At 41.9% G+C, this 26747-nt stretch overlaps 2 protein-coding genes across 3 annotated transcripts in view; one reads left to right on the top strand and one right to left on the bottom strand.

The window, feature by feature from the left end:
* The window catches only part of slc25a24 (solute carrier family 25 member 24), a 12015-nt gene extending 6141 nt beyond the window's left edge, over window positions 1-5874 (bottom strand). Inside the window, exons 1-4 of the mRNA XM_080860561.1 lie at window positions 5495-5874; window positions 4434-4560; window positions 3826-3913; window positions 1339-1450 (exon numbers count right to left, since the gene is read on the bottom strand). Coding sequence (XP_080716687.1) covers window positions 1339-1450; window positions 3826-3913; window positions 4434-4560; window positions 5495-5677 — 510 coding nt within the window. The 5' untranslated portion in view covers window positions 5678-5874. The remainder of the gene's footprint in view (window positions 1-1338; window positions 1451-3825; window positions 3914-4433; window positions 4561-5494) is intronic.
* Window positions 5875-7408: 1534 nt separating this feature from the next.
* On the top strand, window positions 7409-24614 carry fam102bb (family with sequence similarity 102 member Bb; the record flags this gene model as incomplete). 2 transcript variants are annotated; one of them, XM_080832034.1, is made up of 11 exons in its annotated part: window positions 7409-7542; window positions 15542-15662; window positions 15760-15789; window positions 15931-16047; window positions 16167-16213; window positions 20699-20802; window positions 21749-21844; window positions 23043-23196; window positions 23468-23604; window positions 23853-23922; window positions 24151-24614. In XM_080832034.1, the coding sequence occupies 11 exons, from the start codon at window positions 7409-7411 to the stop codon at window positions 24194-24196; spliced, it is 1056 nt and encodes a 351-aa protein (XP_080688160.1). In that variant the 3' UTR covers window positions 24197-24614. The 2 variants fall into 2 exon arrangements, with proteins under 2 accessions (XP_080688160.1, XP_080688161.1); XM_080832035.1 differs by lacking the exon at window positions 21749-21844.
* Window positions 24615-26747: the final 2133 nt, after the last annotated feature.

Raw genomic sequence — 26747 nt, 5'->3', positions numbered from 1 at the left:
CTGTGAGTGCACAGGTTTTTGTTTATATTGTTATCTAGGGTTAGAGTAATATAATATCATAAATATAAAGCTTTTAAGGAAACCTTTAGGAGCTGTATGGGAGGAGAAGGAAATTCTTCTCTAGTATGTGTGATTGAATAGAACTTTCTGTCAGACAGACCATTGACTGGACATGTCTTCAAGATCATTCACTGTGAAAAGGATAAATATGGCCGCCAAGCTGATTACTGTGTACCTGTGTGTGTTCATGAGTGAGTGTGTGTGTGTGTGTGTGTGTGTGTGTGTGTGTGTGTGTGTGTGTGTGTGTGTGTGTGTGTGTGTGTGTGTGTGTGTGTGTGTGTGTGTGTGTGCTTGTGAATGTGTGTCTGAGCTCTTTGACGTAGTTACTGTGATTACAGGAAGACTTAGAGTACAGGGAGAGTGCCAAAGACAGCAGGGAGCTGTTAATTTATGAATCTCTCTCTCTCTCTCTCTTTCTCTCTTTCTCTCTCTCTCTCTGTGCGTGTGTGTGTGTGTGTGTGTGTGTGTGCTTATAAAGAACATACCATCTATCTTCCCCTTGTGCAGTGCAGACGTATGTTTCTGATACAGATGTCATCAGACCTGATGTTGTTATAATAGTTGAGAGTATTAAGAAATGGTTCATCCTGGAAATTGTCTGTTGTTTTGATCCATGCCTAGAAAATGCCTTTTTAACCAAGCTTGTGAAATATTAGTCTCTTCTACAGGAAATGTAGGTCTCTGGTTCTGGTTACAAATACCCTAGTGTCTTGTATTTATCTTTGGCAGTTTGGATCATGTGCATAACATGGTCACTATGGGGTCACAAGATAGTTTGGATTTTCCAAAATGAAAGTGGCAAAGTACTGCTCCATCTCATCCATAACGATGAGAAGGTGATGTGTTGACCCATGCGATTTGTGGTGCTGCTGTTTTAACTACTGCTGAGACAAACACTCGAATCATGTCTGAGAACCTAATGTATCCGATAAATGTGTTCCTTAAGTTGATTTATTTTGAATTGCGTACAGTGTCTGGTTGTGTGTGTGTGTGTGTGTGTGTGTGTGTGTGTGTGTGTGTGTGTGTGTGTGTGTGTGTGTGTGAGGAGTAAAGAATGCAAACTACATGCACATGGGATATTTGGGTGCATGCAAAACACAGATTCTGTAGGAGCAGGAGTTGGCATTTTATGAAACATTTTGAGATGCATCTCACTCTCACTCTCTCTTTTACTCTCTCTCTCACTCATTCTCACACACTCACACACTCATTCACACATTTACTCACACACTCACTCACTCACTCACTCACTCACACAAACAACACACACACACTCACCGTGGAGTGCTTCCAGTAGCGTATGATCTCTTGTAAGTCTGATGCAGCACTAAAGAGGAAATGTTCTCTCCATTCACTCCAGTCCACTGTCATGGTGCCATCGACGTCAATACTATAACCAGACAGAGGGGGGGAGGGGGGGAGGAGAGAAAGAGAGAGAGATTTTATCCTTCATACCTTTCCCAGCATGTATGTTCCTGACAACATTGACCAGATTGGCTTCCATCCACACATGTTTGGTATTTTTGAGCATGCAACCCACATTGTTGTGGATACGCATCATCTCAATATTTTTATAGTCCATGCGTATAAACGCGCGCGCACGCGCGTGTGTGTGTGTGTGTGTGTGTGTGTGTGTGTGTAGAGGTGTGTGTGTACATTTAGAGGCGGTGAACAGTGAAGGTTGGACAGCTACTTTGGCTCCATGAGTCAAATTCCAACCTAGTTCACATCTACAGATAAAACACACCACAGAAGCTGCTAGGCCCAGAGAGGAGTCAAGACCTTAATTGGATTACTGTTCACACTCCCTTACACACACTCTTTGTCCCTCCCTCACACGTATATCTCACTGTCATTCTCTATCCTTGTCCTGTGACACAGGATGTCAACTTCACCACTCAACTACACTACTGCCCTGTTGTATAATGAGCCTTCACTAGTGTCAACCTGCACGTACTAACAACATACATTTTAGCATTAGCGATAGCATTAGTCTCTGTGAACACCAGGGGTGCTAAATGTGTCCACAAGCCTACTATAAAATTGTAAGTTGACATATTGAAACCCTGTCACTTACGTTCACAGGACGTATCATCTCCTCAACAGCTGATAATAAAGATATGTGTTTGTTAGTTTGTTTACTTAGGCTCTACCACATTTTTGAACCAACATCCAACTCTCCTTCATCCAACTTTGGTGCATGAAAGTGTAGGACTATGTAAAACCTGATCTGGAAGTAATGACATCCATGTTCCCCGTCTTATCTAGTGAGTTTTCAGGTCTTTCTGGCATTTAAAAGTTGTCTGCCTGTCTAAAAGAATGTCGTTTTGAAGCTGTTTGGCAGAAATGTCTTAGAACAGGTTGAATGTTTCTCCAGATTAGTGCTAGTCCACCCACATTTCAGAAGCTGGTTAGCAACACTGTGACGGAAAGATGTGCTACTACAGACATGTCTGTCATTCTCATGTTTAGTATGTTATTTGCGTTTATAGCCTCACCTATAACTGACAAACTGACTACAAAACTTGAACGGTATGAGTATTCCCATCATGTGTGACAACCTGTGTTCTTTGCAATCCTCCATGTCATGCAATCCTCAATGCAATCCTCTGCTACTGGTTTGCGGTCCATTTTCTTCTCTTCAAGTAAATACTGACCAACTTCTACCTCTGCATCAACGTGTTGTTGCCACTTTTTCTTTAACTTTGCTAAAAATGTTATCTAGGTCTGTCTGTCTGTCTCTCTCTCTCTCTCACACACACACACACACACACACACACACACACACAAACAAACACACACAGGGAAAGACACTCCGTGTGTTATCAGTCACTAAACAGCACTCTCCGCCCAGAACACATGATCCACTAACATCCTTACTTACCATGCTAACCACTTACTATGCTTACCATTAACAGTACTCTCAACTAGTTTAACCCTTCACACCTTTAGAAATTCTTTAGGTAATCCGATTTGTAGCAGTAAACTTTAACAGTAAAACGTTTGTTCTGTTGAGACAAGACAAAGATTTTGCCTGTAGTGAAGTAACTTTAAGTATTTTGTTTACTACTATTAAATATGCTGTATTTTGTACATTGTGTCTAATAAGTGTAATACATAATGTATTAGACACAGTGTTCTTGTCCTTCATGGCATAATAAGGACCGCTGTTATGACCCATCATGTTAAGACAGTCACTTGGTATGGAAACTGAAGGTTATATTTGAATACTTCTTTTAAACATGCCCCTCATCACAGACTCATGCAGCTCAACAAATGTCTTCACACACAGCATCTATAAGCAATTTAAACAGAGATGCACACGGTTGACACATGCCTGGGGGTATGATAATATTCAGACACACCTGTAATTCACTACAGACGCTGAGTTTTGCACGATAATTTTATCAGTAACAATGACATAGCTCAGTTAATCACACTATGACTCTACCTCCACATTAAGTTAGGTGTGGCTTGCAGTCACTATGCTCCACAGAGTGAAAACAATTACTTATTATCAGCCTGTCCTCTGGTGGATAAAAATGGTAACTGCATGTAAGAGGGGAAAAAATCCCTCAGTTGCTCCTGTAGACTATGTGTTGTTGCAGAACACCCTTTTCTTACTGTCCAGATAAAATGCAATAACCATTTGACAAATTCACACAAATTATTGAGGTAGAGAATGGGCTGTCCTTCATAGTGGATCATGGCGCCTGTGTAAACGGACAAATGAAAAATCGGCCGAGTATAAATCAGCATCGCTACCTCTGGAGAATCTTCTGGGCCTGCTCCTCTGACACCCCCACGCCCAGATCTGTCAGAGACTGTTTGATCTCCTTGTAGTCAATGCGGCCTGTAAAGAGAAAAGTGTCAGTGAAGAATTGTATTGTGATCGTATCAAAGATAACAGGTGAAATCACAATTACTGATGGACTTGCACAGAGAGGGTCACTGCCAAATTGTAATTGGTGGCAAACAATGTCTGGATGAAGTTATGCATCTGTGTAATTAGTTGGAGAACAATGTCTGATTAAATTATCTGTCTATCAATGCTAATTGCATTGCCCTGTGCATGTCAATGGCTATGTCTCATTTACACCCCTAGCTCCAGACATAGAGTCTCTCACTGTTACAACTGATGCACTGGAACAATTCAAATCAACAGCATATCATTTAAGGGACAAATTTGACCTCACCCAAAGTGCTGCATCCTATAAGGCTAGTGATAACTCACAAATTAACCACAGGACAAACCAATATATAGCTAGTGCCCTTTACCTAGTAATACATATCAGTCGTGGCTGGCTGTGTGCTGGTGTTGTCAGACTGGACTAAAGGAGGATACATTTGGTTCAAAAGCCTCCAGCTCTCACCATCATTGTTCTTATCTAAACTCTTGAAGGTCAGCTTGAGTTTCTTCTCATGCTCCTTCAGGTACTTGGAAAACTCGTCCAGGTCCAGCCCTGCATTTCCATCAGAGTCTCCAGATGTCACCATTTTCTGTTCCGAATATAGGAATTGATAAACATACATGCATACAGACTATCAGCTTACAATAAAAGTGTATTCAATGTATGGAGCAATCATAAAAGAAGAATTAAATGAAAACATATTGGACTGCAGCACATGCTTCATGGCATTGATAATATCAATGATCTGCAGGTGAGTGTGTGTCTCACTTCCTTTCTAGATGTACCGATATGAGTGTGAGTGAAGGAATGTGGGTGTGTGAGAAGAGCAGTAGTAAATGTCAAGGCATTACCTCCTGTAAAACCCCACCTCAAGGACTTAATACTCAAAGTTACTTGTGTCCACTCAAGCACACAGTACAGAATAATGTCCATAAACAGACCGTCTTTTGCTTATGCTGTGTATACTAAAAAATGCATGCAGGAGAGTAGAGGAAAGTTGACCAGATTGATAGCATGTCATCTGCTGCTGGGTGAATTCATATGTAAGCCTACTGAGCTTACTTAATGTATATTGTTCATAACCGTCCTTAATATAAATCACACTTAACGGACTGAAATACATTGCAACATTTCTTTTTTGGTTTCTGAAACTTGTATTCAACCTGCAAATCATATGACCAATGCAGACTGACACTGACATACTAGGCAGCGGAGAATATTATTTAGATCTATGTAGCCTAAATAATAGTTTTTAAAAGTTGCACATGTCCAGATCTCTGTGGGACAAGAGTTCGTCTTGCCAGCCACTGCTGCAGGCTGTTTTACGCTTGGCAATGAGTGTAGGCAGAGGGTAAATATCCAAGCATCGGCGTGACGTGAGCCTAAAAAATGTGGAGATATGCTTTTTCATTCAAGCTGCCATAAACACAATACATCTGATGGAGAATATATTAATAACTAAATGATTTACTAACTAAGCTTAGCGATGCCCACAGTTGACCATCCTCTGACGATGTTATTACCTGTGCTGCGCCTTTTCCGAGAGATATGCCCATAGAGGAGAGGCCTGCTTTCAGCTCCGCCACATCCACTATCCCATCCTTGTTGGTGTCCAGCTTCGCGAAGAGTTCTTCGTAGGACTTTGCAGTCGAGTCGCTAAAGCAGAGAGCGTCGGAAAAAAACACTTTGCGTGCCGCTTGATACATGTTGCTTGTGGAAAATGGGCCCTTGAACGAATGCAAAATCTGAGGATCCTCAGAAAAGAAAATATGCCAGAGATCAGGAAATGAACGAGAAGGAGGAGGCGCACCGTATCCAGCTGCCCCAAAATGCCAACGACTCTGACGCGTCACTGCCTATTACTCTTGCGAGAAAAGCTACCTAGTAACGCCATAAAATGCGCTTAGCGATTGCCTGGTAAACTTAATTGAGCTGTAAAGTGACAAGACTGACTCGGTTGGCCGACAGTCAGATGTGGGTGGGACCAGTTGTGGGTAATTTCTCCCTTGGTTGCTGCCTCTTCTGCTTTCTTGGGGGCACACCCTTCTGCGGAAACAAACTCATGCCAGAACGAGCAGGTTATTGAAGTCATCTCGCTCACGCGTTGACACGTCGATCTGTATTTGTGTAGGCTACCCTCTTAGTGTACACCCGCACACAATGTTGTATGCTTAGTTGTTGTTGTGTGTGAGACATGTTACACCCGCCTTCTTAACTTTTTCTGCACAGCTCAACTGCTTTTGATGGCAATAGAGGACGACTTAGATTTCTTTCAACAATTTGAAAGTTGTTTAATAAGTCCCCTCCGCACACACACACACACACACACACACACACACACACACACACACACACACACACACACACACACACACACACACACACACTCACACACACACACACACACACACACACACACACACACACAAACAAACACCATACACTGTACATTCACACCCTATCAAGTAGGACAGCTGTCATGGCAGATGCCAAACAAAAGCCCTCTGCCTACTCCTCAACAAATTCATGGTGGTGTATATATAACCCAATCCCCAATGGGGATGAGATGAGACGAGATACTTAATTTGCTGTGTTGCTGTCAGTACTTCGCTCATTTTACCACAAGATAGCGCCAAATACAATCTTTTCACATTCACAGGCTCATGAAATAGGGTGATTGGGATTTGGTCCAAACCGCTGCAGAAGACAACGACCAATCCAAATTTAAACACTAACACTATTCCTCATGCAAATATTTTATAATGCCTCCTTTGTGTTTAATGATGGGCCGTACATTATGTCCTTTTATTTAAAAAAAAAAAAAAAGTCAGATATGACAGTTTCCATTTCAAGAGGCACCAGTGATGTTGGCCCAAACGAACACTGTAAAGGTGTCAATCATCTGTATTTTCATATATGAACGAAGAAAATATGATCCTGTTGGCATTGCACAAAATCTACACTTCGAAACCAACCTTAGCCAACGCAGCCAAAGTCTACTTGCATTTCTCCTTGTGGCCACTAGTTTTGAAATGTTCATCAAGACAGTTCATTTTGTATAGACAGTGCGTCGCTGTAAAGAGTGGGGGAGCATGGGTTGAGCTCTGTAGTAACGTTAGCTTCATCGCAGAAATATAAACAGGTTTACATTTTTGGAACTGATGACCACTCGACTAAGGTTAGAGCTGTATTCTCGGTCACCAAGGGTAACATGTAATGTCCATAATACTGTTTTAAATGGTTGAAAGCAATGAGAGGAAACTTGTGTGAGATGCCAGCAGTTGTAAGCTAACTAGGCTAGTTGACTAGCCACGCAGCATCATCCGTCCTTATCACAATGTAGCAGCGATGGTTCGGTGAAGATTTTTGGCGCTGCACCACTGAATTGCAATCAGAGGGATTCGTATCGATAGCGGAAGAACAGAAGGCTCAAAACCATGATGAAGAAAAAGAAATTCAAGTTTAAAGTGGACTTTGAGCTGGACGAGCTGTCCTCCGTTCCCTTCGTCAACGGTGTGCTGTTCTGTAAAGTCCGACTGCTGGACGGCGGCTTCTCCGAGGAATCCTCACGGTGAGATTTTGCATTTTGGTGCTGGTAATCGACAACGAGTTTGCATAATGATCTCAAATCAATATGTTAAGTTATTTTAAGGAATTTTGCAGGATTCTGTAGATCAAAGAATGGAGGAGTTGCAAATTCAGCTGTCAGTATTGTCTCTGAGGCCAGATTGACGGAGTCAATATTTGCAGCTTTTTATGTGACACCTCTCAGTCCTATTAGTGTTTATCGTTATTTGAACGGTTCACTGTCTCAAACCGGTATTATAACCTACTAAAATGTGGGTCTTGATGAGCTGGTTAATTGGCCGGTGATGTACAATTTAAACTAATCCTAATTTTTCCGGTCCGTTATTCAATTTATCTTTTATGGTTGAAAGGTATAGGTAGGCACTTGGTAATCAGACAGGGTCACGCCCCCTCACGGAACACATTGGCTCGTATGGCCTCTCCTTGCCCTCAGTGTAGACAGCGAGGGAGACACAGCAAAGCATGGGTGCACTCGTCAAAGCGCCAATATTTGGGGTGAACTTGTGTACTAGTGGTGAACCTCTGGCGGGGCTCCAGATACAAGGATTATAAATACCTGTTTTTATTTTATCCATGAGCTGCCAATTCATTGATTTCGATCTGTGCTGGTATAAAGTTAGGACACTATGTGTGTGTGTGTGTGTGTGTGTGTGTGTGTGTGTGTTTCTGTTTTGAGTCAGACTCACCAGCTCCCAATGTCATACATATTTATGATTTAATATTCCTCAAGCTTGCTCAACTCTAATGCTGTTTTATTGGCGATCTGGCTTTATAGGGTTCCAGTCACTGTGAGTAAGCAGAAATCTTCCCAGTTTGTCAGGAAAGTGAAGTGCTATGAAGGTCTTCTCCACTGTGGCCTTAACATGCTCTCTAGTTCATGTGTGAGAGTTTGAACAGTATAAAATGGAGGCTCTCTCCGTTTGAATGCTCTCATGCAGCTTTGAAGGAGTCTCAGACATTAGTAGCATTACACACACACACCAACCACAGTCACCTGTGCAAGCAGGGAGACTGCTGTACAGTAGAACAGCACGAAAGTGAAACTAGTGAAAGCACTCACTGTGGGACATACACAGTCATAATAAAACATACCCTGATGTGTCCGCCCACTCAGATGCACTGTAATACTTTAATGATGAGTTAATGGGATACTCCTTGAGGTTTGCTGCCGGAGCAGGAGGGGGATGATGTCATAATTAGGGATGCACCGATCCGCTTTTTTCACTTCCGATACTGATACCGATATCTGAGGTTTAGTATCGGCTGATACCGATCTGATACCGATATAAAAAAAACAGCGCAAAACTATGGTAACTGTGTGTATGTGTGTGACCACACGTGCGAGAGGGAGAAATGAGGAGTGCATGACATGAGATCTTGGTGCATTTTTTGCTCATTTGCTACTTAACATCATGTCTAGTCATCACTATCAATTCACAACATAGGCTAAAAATTATCACAAATAATGTTTGTTCTAACTAGCGCTAGTGTTCATATTAGTTAGCAATCATCTATCCGCTAGCGTCAACTTTTACGTTACATTGTAGAGGCTCAGCATGGTGACCTGTCAATGTATTTGCTGGTTCTAGTCTGTTAAAAGACCCACGATTACCAAAGCAGTATTCTTTATCTCCCTTTAATGTGCATTCATCAATTTCCATTACATGACGATGCATGTGATCCTACATATGTATGTGTCTGCAATGAGAATGGGGACTAATTAGCACTGCACTGAATTACTTAGTTATTGCTACATGATAACAATTACACAACTAATATTACTTGATACGTATAATTGTGGACATTACACAAGGCAACATGAATCTCATTCATAGCTCATCCAGTCGAAATCTTAACTGGATGAACCCATCTCTATATCAGCGAATCAACATCAGGACATTTATAAATCTCCGCTTAGCATGCTAATCGCTACTAATAGTACACTACCTATATATAAACATAAAAAATAAAAAAAAAAGTTTTTTTTTTTTTTTTTATTGTCACCGATACCCGATCTAGAAATGTCTTCAATACCGGCACCGATACAAATATCGGATAGGTGCATCCCTAGTCATAATAGGGCGCGTAACCATGGTTGTGAAATGAGATTCCCAGAGTCCTCTGATGGGGATTTCATCAGTGAAGAGCGATTTAACCCCGTGAGTCTGTCCTGCGGTCTGCCATAGAGGAGTTTCTGGCTCTGTTTTCTGGCTGTCTTTAAGTATAGGGGTGAATTTCCAATATATATGTAGTAGGTCCCTCAATGTATAATTCTTACTTAATGTGTTTCATCAGCAGTTGTACAAATTTAGGAAATGGTCAATTTACATACATTGATTGGAAAGTAAGACTCACTCTGGTGAGAAGATGTGCCATGGGACTTGTCTTCTCTTATTTCACTTGTCTTTACAGAGCTTTACTGATAGAGCCATTCGTTTTTGCCCTGAGCACACAACTGGAGACTTTCAGACTGTGAGAGTCCATGACCTTTAAATGGCACTCTGCCCTGGTACTCCAACGTTGAGTGACCCAGCTGGAGATCATAGTTGACCCTTGGCCACTTCAGAGACCACTGTACAGGGCCTGCAGTCTGCTGTGATGCTCACGGTGTGGGATATTTTCAGATCCCTCTTTTGGGCTTGGTGTGTGTGTGTGTGTGTGTGTGTGTGTGTGTGTGTGTGTGTGTGTGTGTGTGTGTGTGTGTGTGTGTTATTTGTGGGGGCGACTCTGCTTTCAAAGCTCTAAATATAGTGTTGCCGTGGAAACAGAATGCATACTGCGTTAGGCCAGTGATGACCTGGGACGTCTGTGCTCACCTATAGCTGAAGACAGTGACTTGGCACTAGAATGGACTTGCTTTCAGCCATTTATCTTACCCAGATTTTGCATTCATACACAAGTGTTTGCTCTTCACACACACACACACACACACACACACACACAGAGAGTGAAAAGTGGTGGTACTTGTCATATCTGCAGTGCGGCTGGTGAGGATTATTGGGTCATGTGGTTTTAAGGTGCTGGTCCGGATAGCGAGGCTGTGATTCATGTCACCACCAGCTGGATGACATCTGTCCCAAGGTCCACCAACAGGCGATCGCTAGTGAAAGAACCCTGACTCTCTCTTTGTCACTCTCGGCTCAGTCTAAATGGTTTTCTTCAAGGGAAAATAGCAGATGATGTTCTTTGGTAAATGACCTGTAAACGCAGACTGTGTGTGTGTGTGTGTGTGTAAGCTCTTTTCACTGTGCATGAGTGAGCGGGAGGGAGAATCCACAGTTTTCACTCTGCTCGTTGCTCGCCCGAGTTCACCATGGCAACGGGTAGCCTACATAGTGCGAGCTGCACTTTATTTATTTATTTTTTTATCTTTTTCCGTCCTGGATGTTGATTATCTGTGACGATTCGGTTTTTCATCCCTATAAAGTAGCATGGTGTGTTTGGATGACATTATGATGATTGCACTTTCCCCTCTCACCTGATGCCCTCCGCAGTGCAAGGGGAAGGGGAGCTTTCTTGTCTCGGGAGTCAGGTCACCGAGAGGTTACATGAGGACTAGTGGGGTGTATAAAGTGCTTTCACTGTGAGTCGCATGACCCAGTGTGGGATGCAGCGAAGCAGAGATGCACAGATGTTTCAGCAGAGAAGCAGAAGCCCGCAGCTCTCTGTAGTAGGTGCAGTCTCAGCCTCTAGTGACTGATTGAAGCCCAGATCTTATATCCTTGGGCAGTAGAGATGTCCTACCACCCATCACTGCTGAGGAGCCCTCACTGGGTTATAACTGTCCTCTGTACCATTGAAAAGGTGAGAAATGGAACGATCTTCCGCACACATGCTTAAGGAAATTATTAGTTATTATAGTGCAAAAGAAAGACACATAAGAAGATATTTTGTAAAACAGCATGTTAAGAAGGAAATGCTTCAATTATTTTAAACAAACATTGAATTGAATTTGGCCTACTTTATGTTGAAGTCTGTTATTGTAGTATTAATCTTGATAGAAGGCCTACCATCCTACTGCTGTTCATATTCAAATATAGAGTTCTGCTTATGAGGTGAGGTATTATGCTGTTGTCATGAATGGAAGTTTTTTTTTTTTTAAATATAAAAAAAAAACAGGATCCTGTAAGCAACAGAATCATTCATTATATTTCATTAAAGTTGTTATAGATGATGACCATTCAAGCACATGAAAATGTTTAAAATGTTATTTTAAATTGTAGGCTGACGTGAAGAATGGGGAGGTCAATTTCCACCTTTGGCCGTACGTCATGCATTCCAATTGAAATTTCTTCATGACTCTCCTTGTTTAACAAAATCAGACGTCCTTCGCGACGTCTGTCTTGGAATGAGTTCCAGGTCATAAGCTGGAGGAATGAGGAAGGAAGCATGCAAATAACAGTTTGGGATGTCTATGTAGACTATTATCATAGCACAAGCGGCTTATTGACTCAGTATAAGTCTTGTTATCAGAAACCGGTTACTCCGGTTCATCGTTGGTTAATCTCCCTTTAAATACGTTTGCAATTTTTTCAAGATTATTTAAAATGCTTGTAAATTAAACTGTGTTTGTAGTCTTCGGGGTTGTTCTAGCATTGCAACCCTACACTCCCTTCCCTATTACAACAGGTCTATCACCTACACCGATACAACAGTGTGTGTATGTCCTGAGTACATTTTGTGATTGGACATATCTCAGACAGCCCATTCTAGAAAAAACACCGGAACATATCAGAATCTGGCAAAAAATTAAACAGAATTTGGCAGAAAATTAAATGGATCTCATATGGCTAGGGATGCACGATATTATCGGCAAGACATCGGTATCGGCAGATATCGGCTTCAAAACTTAATTATCGGTATCTGCAGATATGAAACATTTCTGCCGATATACCTGGCCGGTAAGGTGACGTGTAAATTATGCGCACGCGAATCAAATGTTTATGAGCGTCGGCTGTGTGGCAGTAGCCTACTTCACAGTATCAGAGGATGATGACAAAATGCCTATTTGTCAGAAAACATTTCAGGAGAAGGAGGAGGAGATGCAGCTTGGCCATAACGTAGGCTGCATTCATAGATGAAGACCACCCGCGTGCCACGCTTAACAACATTACCTGTCACGCTAATAGACGTTAATAAGTTACGGAGTTAGCTAGACTACACTAGCTTGTTAGTTTGCATGCTATGTGACACCAGAGAAGTTGATGATACCTCATTTCACGGGATGTGAAACGTTATGCCACAAGCCCACGCTATCTGTACATGGCTCACTTTTGCATTTATGGAATTTATACAGCTAACTTGGCAATAACGTTACATAGATTAGTCTAGAAATCCTAGAAGGGACGTTATTAAACAGTAAGTCAGTTAACCAAGGTTAGCTTGCAAAGTTAGCCAAGCATGCTACGTGACACCAGAGAAGTTGATGATGCCTCATTTGACGCGATGTGAAACGTTATGTCACGAGCCCACGCTTTCTGTACATGGCTTACTTTTCCATTTATGGAATTTAAACAGCTAACTTGGCAATAACGTTACATAGATTAGTCTAGAAATCCTAGAAGGGACGTTATTAAACTGTTAATCAGTTAACCAACGTTAGCTTGCCAAGTAAGCCAAGCTGCATTTCCAGAGTGTAGTTGTTCAAGTTCAAGGAGGTACTGTTCAAGTATGAAAATTGTGACGTGAAAATATAAATAAATCTGTTGTATAGAAATCTATACATTTATATATAAACCATTTCAGTTTCATGAGTGAATGTCTATTTCTTAAATGATACAAATCAAGTCTGTATTTACAGAAATACCCTAGCATAATTACAGATTAATTCTAGTACAGGAGAGACTTTTCAATAATTAAAAAGCTGAGATGTATTATATCGGTATCGGCATCGGCAATCGGCCAAAATGAGCTTGTAAATATCGGCATATCGGCTAAAATTCAATATTGTGCATCCCTACATATGGCCCTACCAACCTCCCACGACTACAGGCGCCCACTGTATGTGCCTGCCAGTAATGCTGCTGTGGGAGGGAGCTCAGTCACGATGGAGCAAGAGAGAAGTCTGCAGTTTAATTTTAAAAGGTTTTTAGACAAATACTTCAGTCTGTCCCAGCCCCTAGGCTGGATGAGTCGGTGTGAGTGTCAGTCTGTGATGGTTGTCTTGTGTCTTTGTAGTTTGTATAAGAACTGCTTTAGCAACCAGAGTAGAATTGAATTAAAATAAAAAAAACTCTTGTTTGTCAGACCAGAGCCTTTATAAATATTTGGGATATTTGACATTATGTGGTTGATGTGCATATCAGGAATGCATTATTGTTGGTTACTAAGAGGTCTGCAGTTTATTTAATTGAGAGGGTCCAGGCATATTGTCCAATGGATTTCAACACAAATGACTGGTTCCTTGTCAGCCAAGGGGCCTGGAGGCAGATTTCATATGGGCTGTTTGAAACTAGGTTCCTTTAATAGACTTGGGGAAGACCAGATTAATCTGACACTGAAGTGAGCAGAAAATACCCTCCATCTCAGTCTAACCCACCCACACAGTCTCATCTACCTGCTCACACATTCCCTCCTCACATCCTCAACACATTTCCTCTCGCACTTCTGCCATATCACGAGCACACGCTCACACACCTGTTCATTCATGAATCTACTCAGATACATCACTCTGCCCGTATATGGGCTAAATCACACAAGGGCACTCTTAAACTCTCGTAGTCTCAAGCAGAGCAGACCACTTTTTATACCATGATTAGTGTTTGGCCAAAAGGGTGGTTTAATACAAATGCCTACACAAGTCTATGCAGCTGCATGTGTGTTTACAGGGTACACTACACAGGTGACCTCACTTACCTGCAGAGTCCCTGTGGCCTAGGGTTACCCACAGTCCACTGGTGTGAAGATGTTTACAAAATAAATGGCCAATGTAAATGACATTAGCTTTACACTATTTCCATATCAGTGCTGAAGGCAGACCTGGTGAGTTTTATGACACCATTAACAGGGACAGAAGTGTGTCAGCTGTGACACGTAAGCTTGTTTGCAGTCCAGGAGCAGCTTACAAAACCTATTTCCTGTGAAAACACACACACACACACATGCTTTATATATACAGTATATATTATCATTTGTTGTAGCCTAAAGAATAAAAAGGTAGTATACATAGGATGTAAGGTGGTCCATGTGATGGTATACTTTGTATAATTCAAACACCCACGACTTGAATGCCAGTCTGACTCTCGTGTTTTGCACTGCACTCTTGCTCTTTGTCACACTCCCATGTTTCAGTGGAAATTCAGATTAGCCTGTGGTGATGATGTTTCCATGGAAACAGGAGTTCTTGCAACTTCTTTAAAAGTCAGAGACTTGTTGTGAGATCTTCCTCAAGCAGACCCTCTGCCCAATGGTCACCCTGAATGTGCGTGAGTGCTGGAGTGAATCTGGTGTGTTCGTGTGTGCGTGCATGTGTGTATGTTTGCGTGGAGTTGGCTCTGGTTGTGTTACCCAGAAAGGTTAATTCATTAGACTGTGGCGGCGTTTCATAAATCTCATGACTGAGCCTGCGGGAAAATCCGATTTAACAAGACTCTTTCTTGTGTGTGTGTGTGTTTATGATGCAATGCTGTCACCTGCTAGGGTTTGAGTTGGCGGATGGGGAATGGAATTAAAATGATTTTTTTGGGGGATATCTCATTCATGCAGTAGGATAGTGACTGTGACAGTCAATATAATGTGTTTTGTGTGTGAGTGTGTGTGTGTGTGTGGGTGTGTGGGTGTTAGAGGTCAGTCTTTTGAATCATCACAATGCACATGACATGCTTTCATCTCAAGATCTGTTACAGTTTAAGGCAATATCATACCACCAGGAGAATGACACAGGATATTGTGTGTTTGTGCGTGTGTGTGTGTGGGGGGGGGGGGGGGTTGAAGTTTTCTAAGACATGCTGCTAACTTTTGCTGTGTTTGTGTGTGTATTTCAGTGAAACTGTGCAGGCTAACTGTGTACGCTGGAAGAAGAGGTTCACCTTCCCCTGTAAAATGAGTGCCAGTGCCGGGACAGGAGTGTTGGACCCTTGTGTTTGTCGCGTGTCTGTCAGGAAGGTGCGATGCACACACACACACACACACACACACACACACTCTTCATCCCTACTCTGTGCTTTATCACTGTTAATGAATGTCTGGCTTTCTATCACAGGAGCTGAAAGGGGGGAAGACCTATGCAAAGGTACCAGCGGAACAGAATATTTTTACTGGTTCTGTTTGACATTTGTGGTTCTCAGTCTTTTCACACCCTTTTGTGAAATGTTTTGTAAATGCTGACTGGTAAATGCCCACCCCCCACCCCCCCATTGATTCTGTCCTTCAGCTGGGATTTGCGGATCTGAATCTGGCTGAGTTTGCTGGCTCTGGCAGCACCAAGCGCAGGTGTCTGTTAGAAGGCTATGACACCAAAAACACTCGCCAGGACAACTCCATCCTGAAGGTGTGCATGCATACATAGACATGTCTTCTCTCCGTCACACAAGCGATGTTGAATAGTCTGTTTTATTGGTTATCACACAAATTCAACTGGTGTGTGTATGTGTGTGTGTGTTCTCTCAGGTGATCATCAGCACACAGTTGATGTCTGGAGATCCCTGCTTTAAAACGTAAGTTCTGCCTCTGTACACCCCTCTATAATTCCCTCTTTTAGTCACTGCTCAGTGCCTTTATTTTGCAATGAATCTAAACCACAATAATAATGGACATGGACCACTGCTGTAGTCGTTGAAACTAAAACTTGAAGACCCAGACATATTGATCACGGGTGCGCAAACGGGTCTGATGTTCTATGGTGTTGTTGCAAACTGCATCCTCTCCCCGAAGTGTTCAGCAGAGACCTCAGAACCTGAGAGGAATCTGTGCCCTCTGCCAGGAAGCAGCTCACTGCCATTTGCATATTATATCTGTGAAGGTTCACACACCACCCACACAGTCACTCACTCTTACATACACACTGACACACGAATTCACTGACAAGAAGAGTGTGAAGCTGGTGTGTGTGTGTGTGTGTGGGTTTGACACAGCAGCGTTCCTCTACGCATGACTGAATTTAAGTGTGTCAGTGTATAGCTGCAGAACACTGTGTCAGAGTGCCCTCTAGAAGCTTGAGTCTCACTGACAGTGAGGGGGAAGTGCAGAAGGATCCAAGTTGTAGTATAAGCAGGACAAGTCTCTGTAAGCATTGTGGGATATGTAGTCATGCATAGTGTAGTACATATAGTGTCCTTGAACCTGAAAATTCAGAGCTTGGGGATCTCTGAGGAGGTTCTGTCTGTCAGTATATCAAATTGAGGATGTTATTTCAGTATGTCTGTCAATACGGTATGTGGGGCAACAGTATATATGCCATGTCCTGTCTGCCAATCTCCAACTTTAAGGTTAACCATAGAATAAAAAAATGCTGTGGAGCATTATAAAACAATTGGGTTCTAGCGCGTAATTTAGCTGTTTCTGATTGGACGAGAGACGTTCCATGCTATAGGTTATTCGTCAACATACCTACAGTTACGGGACTTTTCACAGCTAAAAATAAATCACTCCGCGATGAAACATTCGCATTGATGATGACCGTTAATTTAAAGTTTTTAAAATTCCAAACCAAGACGTTGACAATGGAACTATTTTTTGTTGCGGAGAAACAATGGTGAAATAAACCATTTTTAATCAATAACTTCGTGTTGAAATGTTAATTTGTTGACAGTAGAATTGTTTTATAAAAGCAATATAGCACTCGTGGGAGTGGGGTAGGTAAGGGATAATCCCACGGGTGTTGTTGCCTACGCCACTCGGCCTGGCGGCCTTGGTGGCTACGGCCGAACACCACCCGTGGGATTATCCCTTACCTACCCCACTCCCACTCGTGCTATATTGCTTAATTATCACACTGCAGTATGATGTCATGCATAGGCTCTTGGGTCCCATGAAGACTGGACATGGTTAAATAGAATGCAAAAGGCTTTGTGATGTAATCATGACATAAGATGGCAAAATTCTAGTTACAGATTAAGTTACAGATACCCACTCTTATGCCATTGATGTTCATTGCTCTACAAATTCCTTATCCAACTATCAAATAATCAGTCTTAATATTTGATCAAAGTTTGGTACAATACCTTTGGTGTGAACAAACTGTGACAAAGTTATCTATCTAGCTAGTTATCTACCACTTAATAATGTAATAGATGCCGAACTTCAACACATAGTCCTGAATCACTGATATTTCTCTTTTTAAGCAAGTATGATTAGTTCAGAATAATTTCAGCATTTTCTCTTGTGACATTTTGCTTTTTAGTCATCCTTAGCTTTCTTAAAATGAGTGTGGAAACGCACCGTTGCGTCAGGAAGAGGAAACGGACAGCTGTTCGGCCAAACAGCGGCAACTACCTCCCCACTGCCAGGACCCTCTCGTAGTCACCATACTGACTTAGAGGAGCAGATAAGGGCAGTTCCCCTCTTTCTTTTTAGGGTGGATGTCTTTCTTTGTGACGATGAAGCTTCAACATCGTCCAAGAGATCCAGGCAAATTGCTATGTCCTCTCTGTCAAGAGAGTCAAGTTCCCCGCAACCCAGGGACCTCGTCTCTGTCAAGAGAGACAAGTTCCCCGCAACCAGGTACCTCTCGTGACCTTTATGCCCCCACAGAGGTGCAGCATAGAGCCAGGTCACCCTCTCTGTCAAGTGTGGAAATTCCAGTTATCACTGAAGATATTTAGTTACCATCTATGGCAAGGGCAGAGACACCTTCAGTTATGATTAGTGATGATGAGCGTATTGATGAAGCTGATGATGACGTAATTTTCGTTGGTGTGCTTTGTCCTCCTCAACTTTTACTCCTTCTAATACAGCTAGTGCTGTATGAGATTTTGGAAATCAATAATACCCTTCCTGCAAGTTTCAATGCTGGCCTCCGCACTCAGGTGTTTGAGTCTGAGAACACGATTGGACAGACAGATTGCTGGATCTGTCTTAGTGACTATGTGGATGAAGAGGAACTGATGGTTCTACCCTGCCAGCACAACTTCCACAGCAGCTGTGTCCAGCATTGGCTTTAGCAGAACCTCACGTGCCCATTGTGCAGGGCTGGAATAAATTAGAGCCCCTCATGTTGATGAGTTTCATGACCAATATGCACTTATATTATTGTAATAAAATATCCTGCATACATCACTGCTGTTCTTTGTTCTTTATGCTAAATAATGTCACACTAAATTAATATAATAATAATGATAATAATAATATATGTTATTCAAATGTGCCTTTCATGACACTCTAGGCCACCTTACACCACAAAAGCAATACTAAAAAACATGCAATAACCATCAATAAAAACAAAATAAGATAAATCAATATGTACAAGAATGAAATCAAATGTAGCTGATGTTAGAGAGAGTATACTAGTTGAAAAGACAGGCACTTTTTAATTGGGTAATGGAATCAGGTGTGTGGATGTGAGGGGCAAGGGAGTTCCAGAGTTTGGATGTAGCATAGGAGTAGGCCCTTGAACCCATTGTAGTGAGATTATTGACTGGTAGTGCCAGTATACTTGCTGATGATGACTGCAAGGAAGATGAGGGAGTGTAGGTCTGAAGGAGGTCTATGGTGAAGGCGGGGGAAAGATTATGATGAGCTTTTAATTTATTTGCTAGATTTGATGTGTGACCAGAGCATTGACTAGTACTTCTGTACTATTCCCGCTACGTGTTTTACACTACCGGTGCGTTAACGTAGTAAAACAGTCAGCCAAACTCGATTTCACAAGCAGGTAGCGAACGCCTTGCTCCTTAATTGATGCCAGGTGAAAACTTATGAGTGAAACTGTAATACACAAGAAACGGAAAGGTATCTTAACTAAACACAGCAAGTTACTATTAGAAACATTACACCAAGAATCAGAGCAACAACAGATTACAACACGGCTAATAAGTGCTTACATTAACCGAATTATGATTTAACGGTGTGCAGCCAAAAAGGTTAGTCATTGCTTTTGAGGGTGTGAGGAAAAGCACAACACAATAGAGGCTTACTATGTGTCTAACTATTTTACTAACGGTCACAGCTGTTCCCTATACCTACAGGTATGGTGGTATCAGCAATGGAGAGTAAACAGATATTAGCTTTTGACAGTGTTGATTTAGTGCCAATGAGAAGTAGCTCAGTTTTACTACTGTTGAATTTGAGGTATTTTTTGTCATCCGCATCTGTACATCATGGAGACGAGCAGTAAGGGTATTGGGGGGTAGAGTAGCAATGTGCTTAGTTGATGCTTAAAGCTGTGTATCATCATCATTGCAGTGAAAATGGATACCATAGTGGTATCATGTGATTTATATAACTGAAGTGGGCACATAATACAAATGCTGTTTTTTTTATACACAATAAATTAGTATTTGAGATTGTAATTGGGAAGGTCTTCTCATTGATACAGTAAGCACAAGACTGGGACATCAGTGTATCAGAGTAATTATTCTTGAGCAGTTTTCTTTCTTTCAACTCTTGACAACTGAACCTAAAGTGAACACAGTACAAATTCTGCCCACATCATGGATGACCCAGTCATGGATTTGCACAACATAACCATGTACATGGATAGCTATGTGGACATATCACAGGAACACTGTTTATGCAGTCGTATCTATGTTGACAGCATACACAGCTGAAATCCAGTTCAACCAAATCTATAGACAGTACATTCTGGGTTCAGACTTCCCTGTGACCTAATTTACATATCTTAAGCGTTCCATGAAGATTCAGCTAAAGGAAATGTGAGTCTGTCCATGCTTCAATGCAACTTAAAAATGGACACTCCTAATTGTGAGTTGTCTACAACTGTGGGTTCAGAACTTGTTTTTTTTGGAGACATGTAATTAAATCGCAACAAATGAGATTTTATATGAATAAACCCTTTTCCATCAACCTTACTTGCTTGTTACCCTGTGAGAATCGGGATTCAATCCACCCCTACAAGGTTTTATGCAAATGTGTACATGAATAAAAAATGTCAGCCACAAACCGCATTAATTCCTTGCATAATACTGCAAACAGATCATCCCTTGATGGTTATAGCCTATTATATCAGTGTTTATACCTTGCAGACCTCCGTCTACCGGCACAGTATTGGGGGTTCAAGGAGATGGAGAGCGACTCCTAGAGGAGAGGAGAGGAGGCGACCAACAGAAACCTTACTTGGCCATTACAGGTAAGAGTGAGTGTGTGTTTGTGGTCCTCATGGCTGTGACTCACCACCATAATCCAGTTTCTCTCGCTGCTTCTCCCCCTCTCATGTCTTTTTTCCTGAGGGCTCGGAGACATCTTGCTGCAATGTATAATTCAACTAGGCTGTTTGCTGCTATAGCAACCGTTTGGTCACAGCATACATTTCTGTCACATACACCAAGATTGACACACAAAATGGTCACAAACACATACATACACCTAGAATACATTGATGAGGCATCATGGTCCACTCCCTTTGTACAGCTGTTTACACAAAATCTGTAAAAAGACAGTTGATCAAGGAGCGTATAAACATGCTATGATTATACTGAATGATGTATACGGTGTTGGTTTAATATACAGTGCTGACACGGCTTAATCTGCTCCTGACACAAGAAACAAGCTTGGTTCACATCCTTGGTTTATTAATTATTATTTAATAAAGTAATTATTTAGTCAAAAAGTAATTCAGGCTTCAGGATGAATCATTTAAATATTGGGGGTGATCCTCTGGAAGTTTTCAGGCTTGAAGGTTTTATATTTTAAATTCCTCATGTTTTAAAAGGTGTAAAAAATATGTAGTGATAGAATTTAAAATTTGATTCAAATTTAAATTCAGTGGTTATGTGTTGTTTTCAATAGTTTAGACTAGGCTTATTACATTTGTTTAAGATTTAAATATTTATAAAATATAACATAGTTTTAAGACTCTCTGTACCCCAAGATACATCTAATGCATAGATCACTATTTTATGCTTGTGTTGCACATACAAGTACAATATACATGTAAAGTAAAGTCCAATACATGATCATTTATATTTGCGTGTGGAAATCCATACGGATGTGAAATTGTCACCTCAGACACATACAGTATATATAGTTGCAGCAGTCGCGATGGCTGACTGTAGCTCTCCCCTCCCTTGTCCCAGAAGCTGCAGGCAGGTGTGCCTCTCTCCCAGAGGAACTGGGGGCCTGTGGCCACTCCCGGACCTCCAGCTACGCCAGTCAGCAGTCCAGAGTATCAGGTAGAGATCTCACTCTCTCACACACACACACACACACACGGACACACACAGACACACACATATATACAGACATACACGCTCACACAAGGACAGGGTCAATTGGCTGGTCTAATACTTCCTTGTCTAACACTGATGTAATGTCTGTTGAAGTGCTCTTGTTTTCTGCCTGGCTTGATGTGTCTGGGCGACTGGCTGACGTTTCTGGGCTGTGTGCTTGCTTTACACTTAGCTGTGCTGCTCTTTCCTCTGCCACACTGTGCAATTCTATACTGTACATAAGCACAGTTGGCGTTGTGTGTGTGTGTGTGTGTGTGTGTGTGTGAGGTCTCTTGTCTTGTCCCCAACTCCTACTGCAGCCCCTGCTGTCTGCTCTGCAGGGCTTTCAAAGAAACATCGTCTTGCAGATCGAATATCAGACCCATCTGAATGATTCCCTGACTGCATCCCTAATTGAATCTGTCTGTTTCCTGCCCACTGTTCAATATTGTGTTGAGCATCTTTGAAAGCTCTCTGCCATTTCCTGATTTGATTAGCAAGATTAACTCTTTGAAATAGCTTAGATGTGAAGATGTCATGCGCTTGAAAACAGTATGCTTTAAAAAGAAAATATGATTTCGCCTGTGTGAGTGTTTATGTGTGTGTTGTGTCTACATCTCTGGAAGGCACTGTTTTTCACAGTACTTGTTTTACTTGTGTGTCAGTTTGGGTGGAGGTATGTTTGTTTTTCTGTGGGTTGTTTATTGGTGACCTCATTTGCCAGTAAAATTATTTATCATGCTCTAAATCGCGAATGTAGGCCAGTCATTTAAAATCACTGAAATGATGGAAAAGTGCCTCTGTCTTTTTCTCTCTCTGTGCTCCTATGCTCTTTATTTCACAAGGTGAAGTGTGTACTAACATTTTTGGTGTGTGTCTCTGATCTAGTAAGTGTGTTGGAATATATGTTGGTACGTGAATGTTTGACCGTAGCACCATCTCTCATCTTTAATCTCTGTGTCAAAAGTTATAGTGTTATAGGATAGTATAGTATAGTTAAAGTATATTGTACAAACCTATCTGGTGTACAACACACATATAACTGTGTGTAGTGTATAGTGATTTTGCCAAGATTTTGTTTGTGTAATAGTAATAGTGCAGATGTCTGCCTGCATTTGTAGGGTCTACTACAGTACAGTACAGTGTTTTTATCTGTTTGAAGGGTACAGTACAGGCCACTCTCGCTCCTCATCCGTGTCAGAGACTTCCCACCGCAGAAACACCTCCGTGGGCAGCGCTTCCACAGGGATCGCTAGCATCCCTGAACCCAGCGAACCAGCCCAGCAGCCAGGCACGCCGGACCGCGGCGCCAACAGGTGTGTGTTGCTGTTTGTGTGTGCGCTGCTGTTTGTGTGTGCGCTGCTGTTTGTGTGTGTGCTGCTGTTTGTGTGTGTGCTGCTGTTTGTGTGTGTGCTGCTGTTTGTGTGTGTGCTGCTGTTTGTGTGTGTGCTTATAGCCTAATGCTTTGTATTCAATGAAGTAAGACTTATTTAGGTCTTAGCTGAAGATGAATGGATGCAATGGAAGTCATGCATTTTTGAACAAGTTATGTTTTTGTGTGTGATGTGTGTGTGCCTGGATGTACAGGCATCCAGTAAAGCAGGATTCCATGGAGTCTCAGATGAAGAGGATGGATGCCACGCGGGTAGATGCTGATGACGTGGTGGAAAAGATCCTCCAGAGCCAGGACTTCACTCCCAGCATGCTTGACTCCAGCACAGAGGGTAACTATGGCGACCGCTAGTCCACCAGACATCTGACACAATAGTCATAGCATCATGAATTGATAATTTGAAAGTAGAAACGTGACTATAAAGTTAGCAAGGCAATAATAGAAAGCAAATATTTGCATAATATTCTCAGGTAATGGAGTTAGACAGAGTCTGGAGAATTATTCTAGAAGTAACAAATCAAATTATTCTGAGTCTGAGAGACAATTTATTTTTGTGAAATACATGTGTGTGTGTTTCAGAGGAGGGACTGCGTTTGTTTGTTGGACCTGGAGGAAGCACGGCGCTTGGCAGCCATCACTTACCTGCCAGGTAAGGATTGTTGTGGAAATAGTCTGTGTGTGTAGGAGGATAATGTTACCATGATCCAGCCTCATTCATGTACCACATTTGTTTGTCTACTGGTGATTTTAGATGTGTATGCAAGTTAGTAATGGGTTTGTCACAGTGGTATTTATTTTAAAGCATGTTGTTCGTACAGATTGTGTGTTTTTGAGCCTGGTGAGTGTGGCTAACTGACACACTTTGTGTTTTTTCTAGCCGGGTTGGAGCTGGATCCTACGAGCAGGTGGTGATGAAGCGTTAGTGCCCAGCTGCACCAGGCCGAGGAGAGGCGCCTACCAGAACCCTGAACGAGGGGTGGGGGGTAGATTGGATGGGAACATCAGGACTGGTTTACTGGGGCTTAAATCTCTTTTCATTCCAGCAGCACAACACAACACTAGGTTACAAGCCAATATTATCATTACCAATTAAGAAATTAGTGAAGGTTTTGACAACAAAAAAAAAGGTATCGATGAACCGGACAGTTTTGGGAGGGATATCAGTAATGAACAAGCCAATAGAGCTTGAAAAGAACCTTTGAGTGTTGAGAAACAGCAAGCTGTAGCCTGAAGCGTAGGAACCTTCTGTCTATTCACTAAAGCCATAAGTGATGTGTTTAGTAGGACATTGTATGTGTGTGTGTCTGTTGTGTGTGTATGGTTCTCAGGACCATTAAGCAAAGTGGGTGAGGCTACCACAGCTGGCCTGTGGTAAGCCTGCTTGTGAGGGACTGTCTGTGGAGGTACCGATAGTGATAGCTATTTTAGTAGGTCCTCTTAGAGGACGTGATGTTCCAGAATCTCCTTCATCTGGGAACTGGACTCCCCTCTCGGGAAAGGGCGTGATGCTGTCCAGTTCTTGGGATGGCGGTAAGATTTCTGTGGAGCTGGATGTAATATGTATCTTGATACTGTGATGCCATTGAACGGTTGCCAAGTATCGATCAGGTTTGGAGCGGGTCTGGGCGTCCTTTCTCCTCTTCAAAAGACGTGCTTGTTCGCAGTCGGAGTGGAAAGCTTTGACCATGCTGGAAGCGTATTCCAGGGCAATTATTCTGACATCATAAACAATATATCACACACTACTAGAAAAGTACAGTGTCTATACCAGTGATTTTTACTTGTTTACTTGTGAAGTAATGCTTGGTGTTAATATCTCAATGGCGGGGAGGGCTGGGGGTGGGGGGGTACCAATCCCCCCCTGAAAAGATTCCTGTGTATTTTAATGTTAATAACAAGTAAACATCTCAAGATTGTCGGTTAATATCTGCACAAGTATCATCAGTGTTGTGTTTTATAACCTCAACTGTGAACTCATTCATGATTTGTGTTTGTAATGTCTAGTGTGTGTGCACCATGTGTACGTATGCTCTCCCTCTGTTGTAAACCAAGGCCTGAGCAGTGAAGTGTTCATTCGCTTTGATAGCCTGTTTAGCTAGACTCTTGTGCTGCTGTTGTCTGCTCGTGATTCTTAGTGTCAAGCCTTACTATCCTGTGTGGAAAGAGTCACCATGGTGGGAAGCACACCAGCCTCCCTCAAAGAGCTCTTAAGAGAAGTATCATGTTGGCACCCAACAATCTCAAATACCAAATGTTATTAAAGCAGATGTTGAAGTTGCATTAATTCTTGGAAGTTGAGTTATTTGCCGAGACATTTTTTTTACACCACAAGGTTGTGTGCGCGATGACACTATGCAGACTGCCCAGTGTTTCAGATTGTTGCTGCAGGGATTATTACTGAATTAAAATGTGTTTACTCTTTCAGTTTACATTTTACAATGATACCGTTGATGTAGGCATAATAATGCCTAAATAAATAGCTGAAACAGGAACAAAAAAAACGTATAGGACAGTTCAACATCTCCTCAGTCTAGTGTAATATATATTGATGCCGTTCACAGTTAGACTAACAAAGCATTATTATTTCAAAAAAAGCTACTCGAAGTGAGTGCCCTCTGGTGTTGTCATCTGGACATGCTTGTGGATGGAATCGGGGAGAAAAAAAAACTTTGCAACAGACAGAAAGATTGTGGAGGCATTACTAGCGCACGTTTTCTGTATTACTTCTGTGAAGCGTTGTGCCAATGTCGGTGTGTCGTCCCTCCTGTGGTGTGGCTTCTGACCGCTGAACCCAGCTCTTTTGACTGGACCCCCCCTGCTGCAACCCCTAAATGTATGTCTGAGTGCAGCCACATATTGTTCATTAAAACCTGTACCTCATCAAACTAATGTCCACTGTAATCCTTATGAAGAATTACAGGGGGGATTAAATTGATTATTCTATGACTGTTCTTTGGTCTCCTTGCATTTGCACCTTATTTAGAGATGAATCTGAACAAAAGAGTCTAGAAAGAGGCAAGTCAAAGGAGTGGCATCTGTAGACAGTTGAAGGCCATGTGTCTTAAGTTAAATTAAAACAGTCCTTGGTCAAGCCACACCTCTAGCAGATATCCAGATCTTTCTATGTCCCTGACTATAACGAGGATAGAGACACAAGGAAACAGAACAGTAGGACCCACTTTCCTATTTTAAAAACTGCCCTGCATTATGTTTGGCCTAATATCTTCATATGACATTGGAGCTTTCCTGGACACGATTCTCCAAACCAATCAGAGAAGCTGAAGAAATGACACTTGAATAGTGATTTTTTGATTTTATTTTTTGAAACTGCAAAAAGATTTATACACCCCTTGACAAAAATGTTCCTGCCTATCTACTCCAATGCTAAGGCATTGCCGGAACAAGTTGGAAATGAACACCAAACAGCTAAGTTTGGGATTTGTGAATTTATGAGTGTGTATGTGTTGAACCATG

The sequence above is a fragment of the Sprattus sprattus genome (assembly GCF_963457725.1).
Source record: "Sprattus sprattus genome assembly, chromosome: 2".
Classification (NCBI taxonomy): domain Eukaryota; kingdom Metazoa; phylum Chordata; class Actinopteri; order Clupeiformes; family Clupeidae; genus Sprattus; species Sprattus sprattus.
The sequence above is the reverse complement of the archived record's forward strand: the minus strand, read 5'-3'. Positions and strand labels throughout refer to the sequence as shown.